This window comes from Lactuca saligna, chromosome 2 (assembly GCF_052625555.1).
Source record: "Lactuca saligna cultivar CGN05327 chromosome 2, ASM5262555v1, whole genome shotgun sequence".
Classification (NCBI taxonomy): Eukaryota; Viridiplantae; Streptophyta; class Magnoliopsida; order Asterales; family Asteraceae; genus Lactuca; species Lactuca saligna.
This window is the reverse complement of record NC_136418.1, coordinates 159,219,373-159,240,123: the sequence shown is the minus strand read 5'-3', so window position 1 is coordinate 159,240,123 and position 20,751 is coordinate 159,219,373. Positions and strand designations below refer to the sequence as shown.

The 20,751-nt window shown below is 38.2% G+C and overlaps 1 protein-coding gene across 1 annotated transcript; it reads right to left on the bottom strand.

The window, feature by feature from the left end:
- Window positions 1–3,412: 3,412 nt before the first annotated feature.
- On the bottom strand, window positions 3,413–5,764 carry LOC145032387 (putative glucuronoxylan glucuronosyltransferase IRX7). Its single transcript, XM_078981168.1, has 3 exons — window positions 4,724–5,764; window positions 4,377–4,627; window positions 3,413–4,272 (listed from the first exon to the last, which is right to left on the bottom strand). The coding sequence occupies exons 1-3, from the start codon at window positions 5,348–5,350 to the stop codon at window positions 3,840–3,842; spliced, it is 1,311 nt and encodes a 436-aa protein (XP_078837294.1). The 5' UTR covers window positions 5,351–5,764; the 3' UTR covers window positions 3,413–3,839.
- Window positions 5,765–20,751: the final 14,987 nt, after the last annotated feature.

The window sequence follows — 20,751 nt, the reverse complement described above, 5'->3', positions numbered from 1 at the left end:
AAAAAGGGTATATATGATTTTTTTTTTTTAAAGTGATCTATGATCAAAATAAGCTATTATTAAAAAGGGATAATGACTTGAAAGGGTAAAGAACTTTCAACTTTTGTCACATTTAGTCACTAAACTTTTTTTCGTTATCTATTTGTCATTGAACTATTGAAACTGTTCACATTTTATCCTTATGACCGACTGTTGCCGGTCATAAGGGTAAAATGTGAACAGTTTCAATAGTTCAATAGCAAATAGATAACAAAAAAAAAAGTTTAGTGATTAAATATGAACAAAATCGAAAGTTTGTTTCCCACTAAAAAGTTCAATGACTAAATATGAACAAACTTCCTCTTGTATTATGTTTTAGCAAATTATTTATTTTTGTTAAATTGTAGCAACATTTGTTGATGAAGAAATCTATGAAATAAAAAAAAACCTGAAAATATATTTAAAAAAAAACAAAAAACCAAAACCGAAATAAAAAACCAATGGTTTGACATTTTCCAAAATAAAAAGTCAAAATTTCCAATCTGATTTTGGTTTTACAAAAAAATGAACAATTCTCACTGATGTGAATTATGACCATTGGTTTGGCATGCGAAATTTGTGACATCCCATGAATATGTAGTTATAACATCGTCTGAATTCGTAATTCATAGTAAGGGTTAGAGTATCATCGCATGAATACGTAGTTACAACATCTTCTGAACTCGTAATACATCACCTACAGGTTATGGGTCTGCTGGTGTTTCCACTGGGTTGTCTAGAATAGTCTGTGGTCGCCATCTATATACTCTGGTAGATTACTACATCGCCACATTGCTGGTTAAGGTTATGGTATCTCCTTTCATCATACATCACATATTCATCATCATCTATTTACCTAATTATCATCACATTTCTATCATCACCTATTTCTCATCATTTTATTTCATCACACACCAGCTATTTCATTTACCTATGTTTCATCTGCAACATATTTGTAGATATAAAATAAATATACCGTTTAAATATTTTAAAACATGTATAAAATCGTTCATCCAACATAGACATCAAGTATTCAGATAATATGCACACATAACACGTAATTTATATAAAATACTTCATATCTATGCGTAAGATGAAAGTAACTATATAAGGTTTCTGCCAACAGCGCGGACTCGTCGAGTCGCCTCACCGACTCGTCGAATCCATTCATTAATCTGAGTCATCAGTCGCGACCTTACTCGACGAGTTGAGGCGTCAACTCGTCGAGTATCTCTTCTTAACTCAAAAGGAAAATACTTAAATTATGAAACCTAGAAATCCGGATATTACATTTTGTTTTTTTATTTGATAGATTTATTTATCAACAAATGTTGCTATAATTAAACAAAAATAAATAATTTTGCTAAAACATAATACAATAAGAAGTTTGTTCACATTTAGTCATTGAACTTTTTAGAGGGAAACGAACTTTCGATTTTGTTCACATTTAGTCACTAAACTTTTTTTCGTTATCTATTTGCCACTAAACTATTGAAATTTTCACATTTTATCCTTATGACCGGTAATAGCCGGTCATAAGGGTAAAATGTGAATAGTTTCAATAGTTCAATGACAAATAGATAACGAAAAAAAGTTTAGTGACTAAATATGATAAAAATCGAAAGTTCGTTACCCTTTCAAGTCATTATCCATATTAAAAATATGTTAGAGCCTTAGAGGTTAGATTGGTGTGCGTATATATAAAAAAAATAAAAAAATCGCTGCAATCTAAAAAAGTAAAACTACTATAAAAATAAGAGAAGAGCATCATATGAAACATTATTTAATACGTGATAGCGATATTCAATTTCTGTCAATAAACTGTTTTAAAATTTTTATAAATTTTAAATATAAAATATATTTTAGATGATTATAAATATTTTTTTTCAAAATATGTAAGAAAAAAATTATAAAAAATACAATCTCTTTATTTTCAGCGTATGATAATTCAACCGGCGAATCTGAATGAAAATGTGAACAGCTTTTTCTCTTTGATATCATTGTTTTCAACTTAATCAAATAATAATATGATCGAGAAATGGACCATCCACAAATATTTTAAATTTCAAGATAAAGTTTGTGAATCGCCAAAAATATTAAAAATGTTTTTATTAATCAAAACAATAAAATAGTTAAAAAGACAATTGAACATATTCGTTTCCAACTCAGAAGATTCCAAGAAAGCATCATGACTTTTAAACCAAATACGGTTTCTATTTGAAAGAAAAAAAATACTTATATATTATGTTATGTTATTAAAAAAAATTGTGTTATCTTTTTATTTTTTAACCATATTTTTCATACAAGGAAGTGAATGTATATAACAGTATTTTTCATGTATATTTTACCAAATCATATAATATAACATTTTAATACATAAATTTATACGAAAAAAAAAATTGTTGTACGAATTAACTTCATTTAGATATTCACCGATAATAGTTATTGAGAAATTAAATTGTCTCCTACCTTTTATGCCTACAAATATTTCTACCCATTAACATTATGATACGTGTCATCATTTCATCTTTCAATTTAATTTTATTTTATATATTCCTAATATCCTCTTAATGAGATAGTTAAATAAATATGAAATGATGACACATATTATAATTTTAATTGGTACGGATATTTAAACGCATAAAAGGTAAGAAGCAATTTAATTTCTCATAGTTATAAAAAACGTGTGATTTGGATTTGAGTTAAATGTTTTATTACTTTTGTCTTGTCAAATACTATTTTAATTAGTTGACGTATTAAAAGGTCTCTCGCCTAACAGTAAAAATTGACTCTTTCAAATGAAAAGTCATTAGCTTAAGTCTAACTATAAGATATAGATGATGTTGAGGACCGGATTAGATTGGGTATATGATAGTTGTGTTAATAATAATAAAAAGAAATAATAGTTGACGTGAGAAAAAATTATTAAACAACACATAAAATGAAATTTCATTTTCTTTTAAAAGAAGAACACAAAGACTATTATTTGGAATAAAATTCACATTTCAAGACAAGGACAAAAGTTATCCAATATACCCAAAATTCCCCACAACCTTTTTACCAAATTTCAAGAACCCGTGACCTGTTCTGCCATAATAAATACATTCCCCCTCGACAGATTTCACGTGCCAAACTGTCACATATTTGCAATAAACATCCCTGTACAATACTAATTCTTCTCATTTACATCCTTCTGATCTACAAAATTTTTATCTTTCACAGATATTTTAAAGCAAAAAATATTTTTCAAAACCATTTTTTATAGAATTTCTTACTTTAAATTTTCATACACCGAACACATTTCATATTTCTTACTTAATGTTTTAACAAAAGCTTTTATTAAATAAAACTTGTTATAAATATATTTATTTATATAATAAGTTTAATGGATTAATTAACAATGATAAATATATTATTACAAATATAAATATAATGATAAATATATTATTACAAATATAATGTTTTCTTACGGATCACCAAACAGTTTCTAATATTATTTACAAATATAAATCAGCAAAATCGTTCTTTCAAGGTCCCAAATTTTATATTTTCAAAGTGTAACATCATCGTCACAAGGAAGACAACGTCAAATCGTTACAAGGACCACCCCGCATAATATCCCTCCTCGTACGTTATATAATATATATACCAGTATCAATCGCCGATTGCCAGCTCATCAACACGTGAATGACAGCTTGGCGTAAAGTGGGGGCCCACATATGTCAAAATTTCCATCTAATTAGCTGGAATTTCTATAAAAAATGATTTCAACATGTATATGTATATTTTTTTGGGTCTTTGAAGATTGAAGAATGAAGAACCTATTCGAGTTTCTCAGATAATGCATTGAGGATCTGCCATGTGGCATCACCAACTTCCACGTCATCGTGGAAGAGGAGTCCTCGCTGGACGGTTGGATCCCACAGGTTTCGCTGGATGACTGACAGGTTCGTGGCTGCCACGTAATCAAGTATTCTGCCAAGCTTCCCGACGTCCCTCTCCGCCACCGTGAGAGATATCTCCGACCAAGGCACGGCAGTTTCGAACGGCAACCGGATGCCATCAGCAATGATCACCGGGATGCAACCCAACGCAATTGATTCCACAAGTCTTGGACTCCACGGGGCCCACCCGAGTGGGCACAAGCAAAACACCGACCGTACGATTTCCGACAGATAACCGGCGAACCGGTTTCTTCTCAGGTAGAACCGCCGGTCGTTCCGGTACTTCCGCAGTATCTCCGTCCTCACGCGCCTGTAAATGGTATATTTGGATTAGGCATTAGGGGCAATTTCGTCACCACAGAAACGAGAAGAAGTCAATTTGATGATAAATGGGAATTTATTATTAGTTATTACTTGCTGTAGAATTGACCGCTAACGTTCTTAGGGTGGACTTCCATTTTTCCCCGGAAAAACGCGAAAATATCCCGCCGGCCAGTGATCGGTGACATTGACAGTACAGACTGAACTTTCTCCGGCGATACGTAGGGTGGGATGACGATATTCTCAACATCTTGACAAGGGTGGTGGTATCTAACGCCGAATGTTTGTAAGACAATCGAATTCCTCATAAACTCCGGTATGCCATCGGTGATGGCTTTATTTTCCTAATACATCGAAGAAAATCAAATTTTCATACAAGCCAATGATTAATTGAAGATGAGCAAACTGAGATCATCGAATTTTTGAAAGTTCCGTGTTACCATGGAGTGGAAACATGCTCCGAAGTCATGAGAAGCGACGAACACGTGATCGGAACCATTACTCCTGTTCCAGAAAGGAAACTCCGATGAAATTAATTCAACTGCAGACGATAAAAGCCCACGTGCATGTCCGATGGCGGGGAAGCCATTAACGGTGCTGAAGTTGCAGGAAACATAAACCGGCATGAAGAAGAAGTCGGCCACCGCTGGATCAAACGTCCGTACGTTGCTTTTAATCAATGCTTTGTGTATCGCCACCTCCGACGCAAATAAATGGTTGCTACATCGCTTGTTCGACAGCCAATCACTATTGTATTTCGATGGCAATTCGTATATATACACTCTCAAATCCTTCAAAGATCTGGGTTGCCGGAGAATTGCGGCGTCTGAGAAAACACCGGAGACTGAACGTAGTTGTGGTTGAGGAATTATAGTTTTTAACGACGTGGTCGCCGGACGATGGTTGCCGAGAGACGTAGCAAAGAAGTATAAGGAGAGAGAAAACCAGAGAATCCATTTGAAGTATCGAAAGCGAAAGGGCGTCTTTGTTTTTCCATGTCTACTCCTTAAAAGCTTCATCCTCGCGTAGAATTCCTTCCTGTTCCTTGCCGATCCAAAAACCTCCATTTTTTTAAATCTTTATCTTGAATCAATCAAGAACAAGAACAATAACTGGTGATTGCTGCTAGTTTCATGTCAAGGAAAAGGAATTCATTGCTGGTTGAAGAAGTAGAAATCAAGAAACCCAAAATTGAATGTTTCAATCAAAAAGATCAATCAAACAAGAACGATTTTTGGATTGAATAGTCATCTCGAATTTGAAAGATGATTAAGAAGAAGTAAAACCATCCATGGAGGATGATGTTCTTGCAGGGTCAGAAATTCAGACAGAGAGATGAGAATTCATGAAAATGACTGAAATGTCTTCAAGTTGGGATGAACAAAGGAAGTATAGCTTGAGGGGTAGAGTTGTAACGAACAAATTGAAAAATGGCAATGTGAGGAAAGCGAGAAAGAAAGTGGAAACTGAAAAGGGAGTAGGCGTATATTTGGTGAAGCATGAAAAATAAAAATGGGATATATACATTAAAAACTTAATATTTTCAACCGTTTGATAAAAAAAACCTAATATTTTCAATGATTTGATAAGAAAATATTAATTTTTTTTATAGTAAAATCTTAATTACACACAATTTTTGATATTTTTATCTTTTTTTCCGGTAAACTGGTAATTAGGAAATTTTTGTCAAAAATATAAAGTTTAGGATTTTCTTGTTAAATCGTAAATTAGGATTTTACTAGTCAAAAAAATAAAGTTGAGGACTTTTTTGTCAAATCATTAAAAATATTAGGACTGTAGTGTATATATCCTCTTTTTGGTTATAAATTTAATGGTATGATACTCTTTAAACATAAAAATGATTAAAACATTCCCTAATCAGCTAGATCCTATTGAAATCCTTAAAATTTGCTTCTTGTTAAAAAGTTAATTTAATCTCAACAAACCGACATTGAAAAAATAGAGATAATCAAGAAAGAACCAGAGTTGTGTTGACTTTTTGCAGCACCAAAAATGGAGACTAAGAAACTGAAAAAAAAAAAAAAAAACAAAACAAAATTGCCCTTCGTACCCTTTCTCCACATTCACACCCTTTTGACTAGCCATGTGTTGTTTGTGTTTGTATAATCTGCCCCCACTTTTTAGTTCAAAATTTGGCGGTGAAGCAAGAAGAAAGTTTTAGGGTAAATTACATTGTTGGTCCCTCGTGCACATGCCAAAAAGCATGTTTAGTCTCTATTTCCAAAATTTAACTCGTGCAGTCCCTCATTGTTATTTATCTTGCACGGTTAGTCCCTATGCACGTTAACTGTTAAATCCTTCCGTTTAAGCTACCTACGTGCCTTGCACGCAGGGACATTTTCGTCTTTTCAGGGTTTGTATACATGAACCAATATGGCATGACTTCGATAACCGATCATTTCTCATTTCATCCTCCGTAGACCCTTAGCATTGCACAAGAAAACCCTAGTTTTCTACGATGGTGAACTGGAGGATTAGGCAAGAATGGGAGGAATACGATCTCCAAAGCTCATACGGTAAAATTTTCTACATTTTCGGTTGATCATCCATTATATGTTCCTAAAACGTAATATTTTTTTTGGGTTCGCAGCTGACAATCCATTTATGTTCTCGATACGATTGAACTATGGTGGAGTTTTTACGAAGTTTCCAGGCCGCAAATACATAAAGGGGAAGATGAAATATATTGATGGCATTGATAGTGACTTGTTCTCGGTGCATGATATGGACGAGATAATGGAATTGCTTGATTGTGTAGAACCAGGTAAAAGTATTTACTATCATTTCAAACGACCAACCTGGGATTTAGATTTTGGGTTGTATGCTTTGGGCTGTGATGAAGATGTAAACCACTTTAGGTCATACGTTTATGAACACAAGGTGATAGAAGTGTATACAGAGTTTTGGGAAACCAAGCTGCATACGTATCAAATGTCCCCAAACCCTACAAAGATAAAGATACACGAAATTCCTGAGTCCCTTTGTCGTAAAAGCTTGTTATTGACATGGTCAAATTCAGGGGATTGTCCTAGTGAAGAAGCCCCTGTTTTTTAGAATGTAGAAACTATGGACGAACCCCTAATACATTACTTGAAACAAACAACCCCTTGTTACATTGAGTGAAACAGTTGAGTCAACCCCTGCCTATATACCAAGAATTGAAAGCCCTTTGACTGAAACAATGATAGGAAGCACATGTCCTAATGTTGATGGTTGGGATGATACATTTGAATGGTGTGAACCTTTTGGTGAGACTCCTATGGAACAAGATGAACCAAATAGTGAAAAAGTAGGTGAAGACAGTCAAGCTAGTAAAGACAGTCATGATAGTGATGACAATGAAGATAGTGAAGACAGTCAAGATAGTGATTACATAGTTGATGAAGATAATTTGTTAGATGATCTAGAGGTTGATATGAAGAACTTTCACCTCAACATTTACAAAGAGGTGGAGTGGGTTGGAAGTTTTCCTGATGATCGAGATGAAACAGTAGAAGGTGATGAAGAATTAGAGGTTATAAACACCGAAGAATTTATATTTGCATCTTCATCAGATGAGGGTGAAGCTAGTAAAAAAAGGAAGAAGATAAGAGATTTACAAAGAGCACATAAGAATGAAGCAGCGGCTGTCAAAGATCCGTTTTACATCCACCAGACTTTTAGCACAGCCAAGGAAGTTAAACAACAAATTTATCTTCATTCCATACAGAGTAGAAGGGAGTTAGACTTTGTCAAGAATGACAAAAACAGGATTAGAGTGGTTTGCAAAGGGACAATACCAAACCTTGGGATATTAGAAACAGGTGGGACCAGCAAAAGTAATGACAAAGTGGGACCCGGTCAAAAGAAAAAGAAAGTGAAAGATGGTTCTATTCATAAATGCCCATGGGTCCTACTAGAGAGTAAGTGGAAAAAAGACATTAACTGGACTGTTAAGACCTATGAAAAGCAACATACATGCCTTCAAACAAGGAAAATTAGGGCGTGCAACTACAAATTTCTCTCTGAACAGATTGTTGACACAGTGGAGGAAAACCAAGAAATACCACTTAGAGCATTACGTGAGATGCTTGAGAAGAAATACCAAGTTGGATTGTCAGACATGAAAGTTCATAGGGCGAAAACGAAAGCCCTGGAATCAATTAGGGGAGATTTTGCTGCTCAGTACTCATGTCTAAGAGACTACTTACAGGAGGTGCAGAGTAGAAATCCAAACACCACAGTCAAACTTCAAGTGCAAAGTGAACCATGTTATGCATTTGAGACCAGGGTATTTGAACGAGTATACATTTGTCTTGGTCCACTGAAAAGTGGATTTGCAGCAGGGAAAAGAGATTTACTAGGGCTTGATGGTGCATTCATGAAGGGTCCATACCATGGTATGATCATGACAGTAGTGGTATGTGCATAATCATATTTTAGTATTTGATTAATGTTTGACCATAGTTAATTGTTTGCTTATTACTATGTTTGACATGATAATTCAGGGTTTAGACGGGAACAATTGCACATACCCTATGGCATATGCAGTTGTTGAAGCAGAAAACATTAATTCATGGACTTGGTTTTTAACTAACTTAGGAGATGATCTTGGTTTGTATGCAAACTCCAACTTCACTTTCATATCAGATAGACAGAAGGTAAATAAAGTTCTCCGTTCATTTTCACCTGCATGTTTTACAATTCAATAAGCAACTTCACTCTTTTGATGATTTAGGGGTTATTGCATGCACCTGAGAAACTTTTCCCAGCAACAGAGCATAGATATTGCCTAAGGCATCTTCATGAGAACATGAAACATAAATGGAGGGGCAAGGAATTCAAGGATTGTCTTTGGAAATGTGCAACATGTACCACCATACCACAATTCAACAGTGCCACGGAAGAACTAAAGAGACTTAACAGTGAAGCATATGACTGGCTTAATTCTATTCCACCTAAGCACTGGTCCAGATCCCACTTCTCATGTATATACTATTATGTTTATAAGTGTATAATTTTTAAATATAATCTAATACAGTTGTGTTTTATTAGGGAGGGCACATTGTGATGCTTTGTTGAATAATATGTGTGAGAGTTTGAATAGCAAGATAGTGAAGGGTCGTGATAAGCCAATTATCAGTTGCTTGGAGTTTATTAGGGAGTATATCATGAGGAAAATTTTCATGGTTCAAAAAGAAATTGACAAAGCTAATGGCCCATTAACTCCTATAGCCACTAAGACCCTTGAAAAAATTAAAGAAAGGGCAGTACAGTGTAGGGCAGTGTTCTGTGGCAATGGGAAGTACCAGGTTACAAGTGAAGGTACTAATCAGTATGTGGTTAATATGGACCAACAAACTTGTTCATGTAACAGGTGGGAACTGACAGGTATACCCTGCAAACATAGTATAGCAGCTATATGGGATATGAGGCTCAACAATGAAAATGTTGGAATACCTGAGACATGGGTACACCCAACTTATTGGCTCAAGACTTGGAAAGAAATGTATGTCTTCAAAGTTGAACCTATTAATGGGAGGTTTTTGTGGGAAAAAAGCACATGTCCTACCAAGTTGATACCACCAAAGTATCGCGTCCCTATTGGCAGACCAAAAAAAAGAGAAGAAGATCTGCAACAGAAGATGATGGAGTATCCACAAAATGGAAATCTGTAACATGCACAAAATGTGGAAATGTGGGCCATAATGGAAGGACCTGCAAGGGACAATCACAGACTATGAATGGAACAGGAGAAGGTGCAGCAGGTAGCAGTGGTGGTGTACAAAATGGAGTTGGGAACAAAGGAAAAAGCCCCATGCTTTGAGAATTTGTAGTTTGGTATCATGATCATGAAGGATACTATGCTTTTGTTAGGCATTTATTGCCATATTACTTTGTTGTTATGTTTTGTATTTTGATACTTTGTTGCTGTCTAGGATAACTATTTGTATGCCATAACACTATGTTGTTATTTTGGATGTCCCTTTATGTTAATGGTCAATGGTTATCTTGGATATTTTAATTTTTGTCCTTTTTATTGTTATATTGGATGCTACATGTATTGAATGGTATATTGCATATGTTGTAAATACCACATTTTCATTAAATTTGAACACCAACTGATAACACCACATTATGATTACACAACATATTGTAAATAAAATTGAAGTTTTTTTGTTAATACAAATAACATTACAAAATACACATACCAAAATACTAACAACTTCATTACTAAACCTACACTTTATATATAAGGATTGAAACAAAAAAAAAAAAAAAAAAAAAAAAAAAAAAAAACCCCAGCTAATAACTAGGTAAAGCTTCAATTTGCGATTTTGTTCTTCAAGTTTCATCCTAAACGCCATACAATCACAGTCCTGATCATAATCATTCACCGATCCTATGAGCTTGCATAATGGTACTTGAACCAATTAAAGAAGATGAAGAATTAGGGCGAAATTAGAGAAGATGAAGAACGAAATTGAAATCATTAACCTTACCTTTACTGTACAAGCATAATAGAGTTTCCCAGGGTTTCTTTTGCTATAAGATGTGTGAATCACTGCAGTGGGTCCACAATTGCATTTAATATCGATCATTGTTATCTATTTGGAAGAAATCGATCGAACGAGGGGAAGAGACGAACGAGAGGATAGCAGAGGAAAAGAGGATTGCAGTGTTTTATAAGATTTAAGGTGTAACGGCATTAAGAATGGACACAAACCCTGAAAAGACGAAAATGCCCCTGCGTGCAAGGCACGTGGGTAGCTTAAGCGGAAGGATTTAACAGTTAACGTGCATAGGGACTAACTGTGCAAGATAAATAACAACGAGGGACTGCACGAGTTAAATTTTGGAAATAAGGACTAAACATGCTTTATGGCATGTGCACGAGGGACCAACGGTGTAATTTACCCAAAGTTTTATAAGTCTTTTTCACTCTTTCCCGCTCTCTCTTTTGCATATCTTTCTTCTGATCGTGATTGTATTAGGTTAAAGATGACAATTGTAAGAAAAATAGTGGTGCTGCAACAAAAGTCACAATTAAAAGTTCTTGAGTTACGAAAATACACTAAAGTCTCATTATTTTCAACGATTTGGCAAAAAAAATCCTAAAATTTTTTTTTTTTGATAGTAATGTCCTAAAATTATATATATATATATATATATATATATATATATATATATATATATATATATATATATATATATATATATATATATATATATATATATATATATATATATAGGTTTAGGTTCTATGGAAAACAAAAAACCCTAAAAATCATAAAAATGCATAAAAAAATACTTAGAGATCACAACACTTTTTTTTGAATTTTTTTTATAAAAAATCGCAGCTTTTAATAAAAATTCGCTGAAAAAAAAATAAAAAATAATTTTTTTTTATAAAAAAAAAGTTTTTTTTTCAAATTTTTTTTTTCAGCGATTTTCTTTAAAAAGCTATGATTTTTTCTTAAAAATGTCAAAAAAAAGTTTTGTGATCTCTAGGTATTTTTTTTTTATGCATTTTTATGATTTTTAGGGTTTTTTTAGGGTTGTTTTGTTTTCCAAATAACCTTTCCCTATATATATATATATATATATATATATATATATATATATATATATATATATATATATATATATATATATATATATATATATATATATATTCTAACATTTTACACAAAAACTAAGGGGTGTTTGATTGGTAAAATTAACTTATATTCATTTATAAAAATTGTTTATTAATTTATTTGGTGTTATGGTGTACCTCCAACAGCATATTGACTAATGTCATACAGTATGGAGTAGCTTTTTACAAGTAACGGTTTATGTGAAACGGATGTTCAAGCGTAAACACCGCCCCACAGTGGCATAAATGTGATGTGGATCGACTACTATCATGGGTTGTCACACCCAATGGAATCCTTTTATCTCAAAACGGTGAAAAATACCACTATTGAACGCATTTTATGTATATAAAAAAATTAATTTTCAAATTTAAAGCAAACAGGTACATTAGGCCTCAGTGAGTGGCCGATGTTTCATGTCGCGGTTTTGCCATGTGTACTGCGCACACTGCCCATGACCGTGGTCTCCTATGGTTTAGGTAGCAGTGTGACGCGCCCTGCATTGCGATTGGTTGGTGGGGAAAGTACGTTGAACGTTCAAATTTTTGAACATTTAATTTTTTTTCTTTGCCTTTTCCTTTCTTTCCTATAAATTATACTATACACTTCATTATTTTTCAAACAAAAATCACCATACTCTCTCAAAATTAATAGAAAAAAAATTCATCAATCTCTCTCAAAATGTCATCTTCTTCATCTTCTGAAGAAATTCAAGTTATTTTTGATGCACCTGTTGCGTGTGCACAAATGGCAGAACAAACATATGATGCTTTATGCAATAACGCAGCTGAAAGTTCTCAATGCAGAACATGAAGATATATTTTTAGAAATCCTGAAGAAGCCAACCAACGTTTGATACAAGACTACTTTCAAGAGAATGTCACTTATCAAGGGTACTATTTTCGTAGACGATTTAGAATGTTCAAACGTTTATACGAACGTATAGTTGAAGATGTAACGAGAGAGTGCAGTTTTTTTACAACAACGTTACAATGCTAGAGGTACACCCGGTTTCACTCCCTTACAAAAATGCATGGCCGCACTTCATCAATTAGCATATAGCATTACGCATGATGTGTTGGACGAGAGTTTTAGGATGTCTGCTAGGACCGCACGAGACAGTCTCCACTATTTCTGCAAAATGTGATTTAGTTTTATGTTTCAAAATATTTACGTAAGCCTACACGTAATGACATCTTACAATTGCAAGCTCATCATGCTAGTGTGTATGGGTTTCCTAGAATGCTAGGAAGTTTAGATTGTCTCCATGAGGCATGGGAAAATTGTCCTACCTCATACCATTAGCAATTTACCCGAGGTGATTATGATCACGCAACGGTCATACTTGAAGCAGTTGCATCACAGGATCTGTAGATTTGGCATGCTTTTTTTGGTTCTCCTGGTTCGATTAAAGACATCAACATTCTTAATCGTTCACCTATATTTAACAACATATATGATGGATCTGCATCATATTCTTCTTTTGAAGTGCGTGGAACGCCATATAAGTACGGTTATTATCTAGTCGATGGAATCTATCCTGAGTATGTTGTGTTTGTTAAATCGTTTACGTGTCCATATGGTTCTACACGAAAAAAATTCAAGAGAGCTCAAGAAAAAGCTAGGAAGCATGTCGAGCGTGCTTTTGGAGCTCTTAAGAAACGTTGGTTTATATTGAAAAAACCAGCAATTTGTTTTTGCGAGGAAAAACTTTAAGAAATCATGTATACATGTCTCATATTGCATAACATGATTGTTGAAGACGAAGGAAGAGCGATATGCCCGTTTGAAGAGGAAGAAACCATACCGAGACACAACCAATAGAAATTGGTGGCGAAGAGTATATAAACAGGAGAGCAGAGATACGTTGCACTTAAACATTCCACAATCTTCTCACAGACTTGGTGGAACATATTTACTGAATTCAACACATTAACCTTAATTTAGATCCCCCGGCTGAGTCGGAAGACGAGTTCATTGAGAACAAGTTTATGTAGTATGCTTTAGTTATTTTATTTTTGTATTTTTTAAGTTTCTAGGATTTTTTTAATGTCATGTGTGTGTTTTTTTTATTAATGCAATGTAATGTTTTTTTAATTTTCAAGTAATGAAAAATTATGTTTTTTTTATTAAAAAAAATAAGTTTTATTAAATTAAAATAGTTAAAAAATAATAATAATAATGTGTGGCACCACTCCTTAAGTGTAGCAAGAAACCACACTTGTGGGGTAAAAAATAATATGGCGTACATGTGGCAGTGAAGGGAGTGCGGTTTCGGTGGCACAACTCCCTCTAGCCTTATAAATACCAACACTTTTATAACCATTTCATACCTCAAAACCACTCAAATCTCCCCCCCCCCCCTCCCTCTCTCTCTCAATATATATATATATATATATATATATATATATATATATATATATATATATATATATATATATATATATATATATATATATATATATATATATATATATGTAACACCGTAAAATTAAGACAATTTTTCGCTTTTTAAAACCATTTAAATTCATTTATAATCACTTCCAAGAAAACATTGTATCAACATTATCTCATTACAAATCCCAAGATCAAATCATAATAAACTCTGGTGGTGTGTGTACAAATCATGTCGGCGCCTTCCCGCGATCATCATTGGTACCTGAAACACATAACACAGAACGCTGTAAGCATAAAGCTTAGTGAGTTCTCCAAAATACCACTCTAATACATATATTAGCCACTCAAGGCTATAGCTCTGGTGACCCTCTAGTCAGTGTGTCTCAGTGGGACCCTCCAGTCCTAACTCTCTGTGGGCTCTCTAGCTCTAACTCTATGGACCCACTGGTCCTATCTCTGGAAACTCTGAATCATGCATATCACATATCACAATAACACACATAAATAGCATACAAATACACCAGCACATAACTTAGTAGTATACTAGCACATAACTCTGTTACCACTCTAAGTAAGTATAGTGAGAAGACTCACCTCATATGTCTCGGTAAATCTCCGACTCGGTGGAAATATGGTCTAGCCTCCGCCTAATCACACAAAGTAAATACTCTCATAAATATAACTCTCGAGACTAGACCCAACCCTCTCTGGACACAAAGACCCCCATTGTTGACCAAACCTTAAAAGTCAACAAAGTCAACGGTCAGACTTTGACCCGACTCGCCGAGTGCACTTGGGTGATTCGGCGAGTCTACGTGTGTCCACTATCCCTCTAGTCCCACATGACACATCAAGTCTTTCACTTGCTCGACGAGTTACACCTGGTATGAATCGCGGGGCCACCTCGACTCAACTCGTCGAGTCTCATTATGAAGGAGGTCCGCCTTGAACTCCAGTCCTCTAATTCCTTCTGACTCACTGAGTCATTCCCCCAACTCGGCAAGTACTCACTGAGTGAACTATGGGGAAACCCTAACCCTACTCGCTGAGTCTGCTCTTGGTACTCGACGAGTTCATGCCATGCTCGAGCTCAAACGAGCTCCTGAGGTCAGATCCGTTCCTCTAACTCATAGATCTGGCCTCCTAAAGCAATAAAAACACGTAAAGTATGGATATTGATGCCCTAGCAAAGACCCAATGGCTCTATTTGAAGAAATGGCCTCAATATGCCACCCTAAGCTCATATAACCCAATGACACCCCATAAAGATCAAGGGGCTGAGATCTCTGGACCACTTTGGATCCAGATCCGCAGCCCCAACACAAGAAGGGACCAATTGCACTAACAATCATACTCTAAATGGATTAGAAACCCTAACTCTCAAGGATTAACACCCAAAACTGAAGAAGGATCGAATATATACCTCAAGATGAAGTTCTTAAGCTCTGAAATCCACAAATTAGCACCCTCTTCAGTTTCCTCTTGCCTTGGTCACCTTCTTCTTGAAAAATCACCCACACAAGGATCAAAAATGGCTTCCTTTCTCTCTTAAACGCTTACACACTCTGGGGCCTCTCTCTCTATCAACTGGTATGTGCAAATGAAGGCCATAAAGGCCTTTAAATAGGTCTCAAAACCCGGAAATTAGGGTTTCATTAAACAGCATGGACTCGTCGAGTCCACTAGTCGACTCGCCGAGTCCGATCATTAACTCGGATGGAGAAATCGCGACACTACTTGGCGAGTCTAAGCATCAAATTGCCGAGTCCCTCCCAAAATCTTCAAAAAAATAAATGAATAAATAATGTACCTAAAAATCCGGATGTTACAATTCTCCCCCACTAGAATCAAACTTCGCCCTCGAAGTCTCTTTCCACAAATAACTCTGGATGCTGCCACTGGACCTGAACCAATGGCGTATCCTTGTTTCTCAAAGTCTTAATCCTTCTATCCCGAATCGCGATTAGCCTCTCAACATAGCTTATGCTTGCATCTACATGAATGTCCTCTAATGGAACCACTGCCGACTCATCAATGATGCACTTTCTCAACTGAGACACATGGAAGGTATCGTGAATCTGACTCAACTCCGCAGGTAGCTCCAAGCGGTACGCTACCCTGCCCACCCAGGCGGTCACCCTGAAAGGGCCAATATACCGAGGCCCTAACTTGCCTCTCTTCCTGAATCGGATCACTCCTTTCCAAGTAGATACCTTCAGGAGTACGAAGTCTCCAACTTGGAACTCGAGCTCCGAGCGGCGCCTGTTTGCGTAGCTCTTCTGACGACTCTGAGCCGCCAGTAACCTCTGTCGGACCTGCTAAATCTGCTCAGTCGTTTGAAGTACTATCTATGTACTACCCATCACACGATGACCGACCTCACCCCATCAAATGGGAGTCCGACACCTCCTCCCATACAACAGCTTAAAGGGTGGCATACCAATGCTCGAATGATGGTTGTTGTTATAGGAAAACTCAGCCAAGGGAAAAAAATGTGTCCTAACTCCCTCCGAAATCCAGCACAGAGGCACGAAGCATGTGCTCGAGCATCTGAATCGTCCGCTCGCTCTGTCCGTCGGTCTGTGGGTGGTATGCAGTGCTAAAATGCAGCCTCATACCCAATTCCTCATGAAACATCTTCCAAAACCTGGAAGTGAAACACACATCTCGATCTAAGACAATCGAGATCGGTACCCCATGTCGTGATACCACCTCCTTCACGTACAACTCTGCCAACCTCTCAGTGGAAGAGCTCTCATTGTTAGCAAGGAAATGAGCGCTCTTCGTCAACTTGTCCACAATCACCCAAATTGCATCGACGCCCCTAGCAGTCCTCGGCAATTTGGTGATAAAATCCATGGTAATCTGATCCCACTTCCACTTGGGAACCTCTAATGGCTGCAACTTACCAAGCAATCTTTGGTGCTCGGCCTTAACCCGGCGACAGGTCAAACACCTCTCAACGAACCATGCAACATCCCTCTTCATACAGGGCCACCAATACTCTTTCTTCAGGTCCAAATACATCTTAGTGGCCCCGGGATGGATCGAAAACTTTGATCTATGCGCCTCCTCCAACAAGATGGTGCGCGTTCCGCCCACAAACAGCACCCCTACAACTCAGGGCATCGGCTACAACGTTAACCTTGCCCGGGTGGTACATGATCTCACAATTGTAATCCTTCACCACATCTAACCATCTCCTCTGTCGCATGTTCAGATTGGGCTGATCCATTAAATACTTCAGACTCTTGTGGTCCGTGTATATGGTACACCGAACCCCATATAGATAGTGACGCCAGATCTTGAGAGCGAACACCACTGTCCCCAACTCCAGATCGTGGGTGGGATACCTCATCTCATGAGGCTTCAGTTGCCTCGATGCATATGCTATCACATGCCTCCTCTGCATCAGCACCGCTCCCAGCCCAGATATTAACGCGTCACAATACACTACAAAGTCCTCCATCCCCTCCGGAAGGGCTAACACTGGGGATTTGCATAGTATCTGGCGAAGTGTCTCAAAGGAGGCCTGCTGCTCTGGGCCCCATGAAAACGCAACACCCTTCCGGGTCAACTTGGTGAGTAGCACGATGATCTTGGAGAAATCCCTGATAAATCTCCGATAATAACCAGCCAGCCCTAGGAAACTCCTGATCTCGGTAGGTGACCTCGGCACCTCCCAACTCATCACTGCCTCAATCTTGGCCGGATTGACCAATATTACTTTCTAGTTAACGAGGTGCCCTAGGAACTTGACCTCTTGTAACCAAAAATCACACTTGGAGAATTTGGCATAAAGCCTCTCCGATCTCAAAACTCCGAGGATCTCTCTCAAATGTTCCTCATGATGCTCTCTGGATCTCGAATACACCAATATGTCATCTATGAACATGATCACCGAGCGATCCAACATCGGCCTGCACACTCTGTTCATGAGATCCATGAACACCGCCGGTGCATTGGTGAGCCCGAAAGGCATCACCACGAACTCGTAATGCCCGTAACGAGTCCTGAACGCTGTCTTCTGGATGTCCTCATCTCGCAACCTCACCTGATGATATCCAGACCTCAAATCGATGTTGGAGAACCAAGATGCTCCCTGTAACTGATCGAACAAATCGTCTATCCTCGGCAATAGGTAACGGTTCTTGACCGTCAGCTTGTTCAACCCCCGGTAATCAATGCACATCCAGTGTGAACCATCCTTTTTCTTGACAAAAAGGATAGGCGCTCCCCATGACGAGCTGCTCGGCCAAATAAACCCCTTCCCCAACAGCTCCTGAAGTTGCAAGGATAACTCCTGCATCTTTGGAGGCACAAGGCGATAGGCGCAGCCTCCAGAACCAAATCGATACGGAACTCCACCTGCCTCTCGAGAGGCACGCCCGACAACTCCTCTGGAAATACATCCGGGAAATCACACACTATCGGAACCTCATCAACTGACCTCGGTCTCTCTGAATCAACCCTCGTATCCATCACATACGCTACAAAACCCCTACAACCCTGCTGTAGACTCTGTCTCGCTCCAGCTGCCAAACAAAATACTGGCCCAGAACGTGTACCCTCGCCGTAAACCGTAAGAACTCCCCCGCTAGGGTCTTGTATGGTCACCAGGTGACGCTCATAGTCGATAACCTCCAAATATGCTCAACCATTCCATGCCCACGATGACACAGACATCTCCCATCGCGATAGGAACTAAGTCAATCGGAAACTCCACTCCGAAAATATCGAGTACACACCCTCGGATCACCTCGGTGGCATACACCACCCTCTCGTCAGCTACGGAAACTCTCATAGGTCGACTCAACACCTCCCGACTAATACTGATATGCTGACTAAAAGCCAAAGATACAAAAGACCGACTCACAGCCGAGTCAAATAACACCAAGGTAGGTACAGAACTCACAAGAAAAGTAACTACACATAACATAATATAAACACAATATCTCATCGTCAAAATGAATACATGAAAGAATACGTACCACCCACGACATCGGGCGCTGCGCGGACCTCGTCCGCGGTCAACTGGAAGGCTCTCCCTCGTGCCTTCGGTGCCTCGACCTTCACTGACCGGCTCTCAGTAGCTCTGGTAGCAGCAGAGCAGATCCCTGAGATGCTCCCTGGGCTGTCCCTCGCAACTGTGGACACTCTGCCTTGCGGTGTCCGGTCTGGTTGCAGTGAAAACATACTGCAAACCCCTTGGGGCAATCCTTAGCCATATGCCCCTCCTTGCCACATTTGTAGCAATACCCCCCTTTGCACACCCCATCGTGACTCTTGCCGTACTTGCCATAAGTGCGGCCCTTCTGACTCCTAGATCTTGAACCAGCGGGCTTGATCCGCTTGGCTACCGGCTGAGAGTGTGTCTGTCGCCGATCCCTCCCCTAATACTCAGCCTCCTCCCTAGCCTAGGTCTCTAGCTCTATCTCCCTCTTCCGGGAATTTGCCTGAAGCTCAGCAAATGTCTGGTACATCGAGTTCGCCACGAATTCCTGTATATCCCTCTTCAAAATGCTCAGATATCGGCTCATACGTGCCTTCTCGGAGGACACATGCTCTGGGAAAAACATTGCCTGTGACAGACTCAGTACCCTGCTTGAGTGTCAAAAACTCCTGGGCCAAACGCTCCCTCTCCACCTGGGGAACATACTCATCTCGAAACATAGCAGTGAACCTCTCCCAAGTCACTACAGCAAACTCAGCAGGTGAATAATGCGCCGTCACAAACTTCCACCCGTCCTTCGCTCCCAAGCGAAGTTGGTTCAATGCGAACCAGAATCTCAAATGCTCTGGAGATGAGCAGGTGAAGAAACACCCCTCGATGTCTAAAATCCACCTCATCGATGCAATCGGGTCCTGGGTCCCATCAAACTCCTGTGGTTTTGTGTTGCTGAACTCCCGGAACATCAATGCATCACCACCCTGCGGTCTAGCCGCAGCTACAGCTGCAGTGGCCACAACAATAGCAGCATCAGAAAGAGCAGTGTACCTCTCGTCAAATGTCTCTATCAGGGTGGTCTTGATAGACCCGAACATCTCTGGAATCTCAGCGTCGATGGCAACAGCCACCTCATCATGAATCATCTGGCGGAGCTCCTCGTCGTTCACACCCCCTCCACTAGTCCCTGGTATGTGGCGCGTCCCCACCATGATGCCTCTCTAAAATACAACACAAGATATTAGAGACTCGCTCGGGTGTACACACACTCGGTGTCCCAATCCTACTTAATCTCTGGTACCTTAAGGATTCTTACTTGGGCTGCGCACTGACCCGGTGCCTTCGGTAGTACGGGCCCAATACTACCGACCACACCGCATCACCATTCATCCCAAGTCCTCCTCCCAGAGTCCCAAATTCCAAGCACTCTACTCTCTTAAATCATATGCTACTCACTAGCTGATCTCTCATAAGCTCCTCTCTGCTA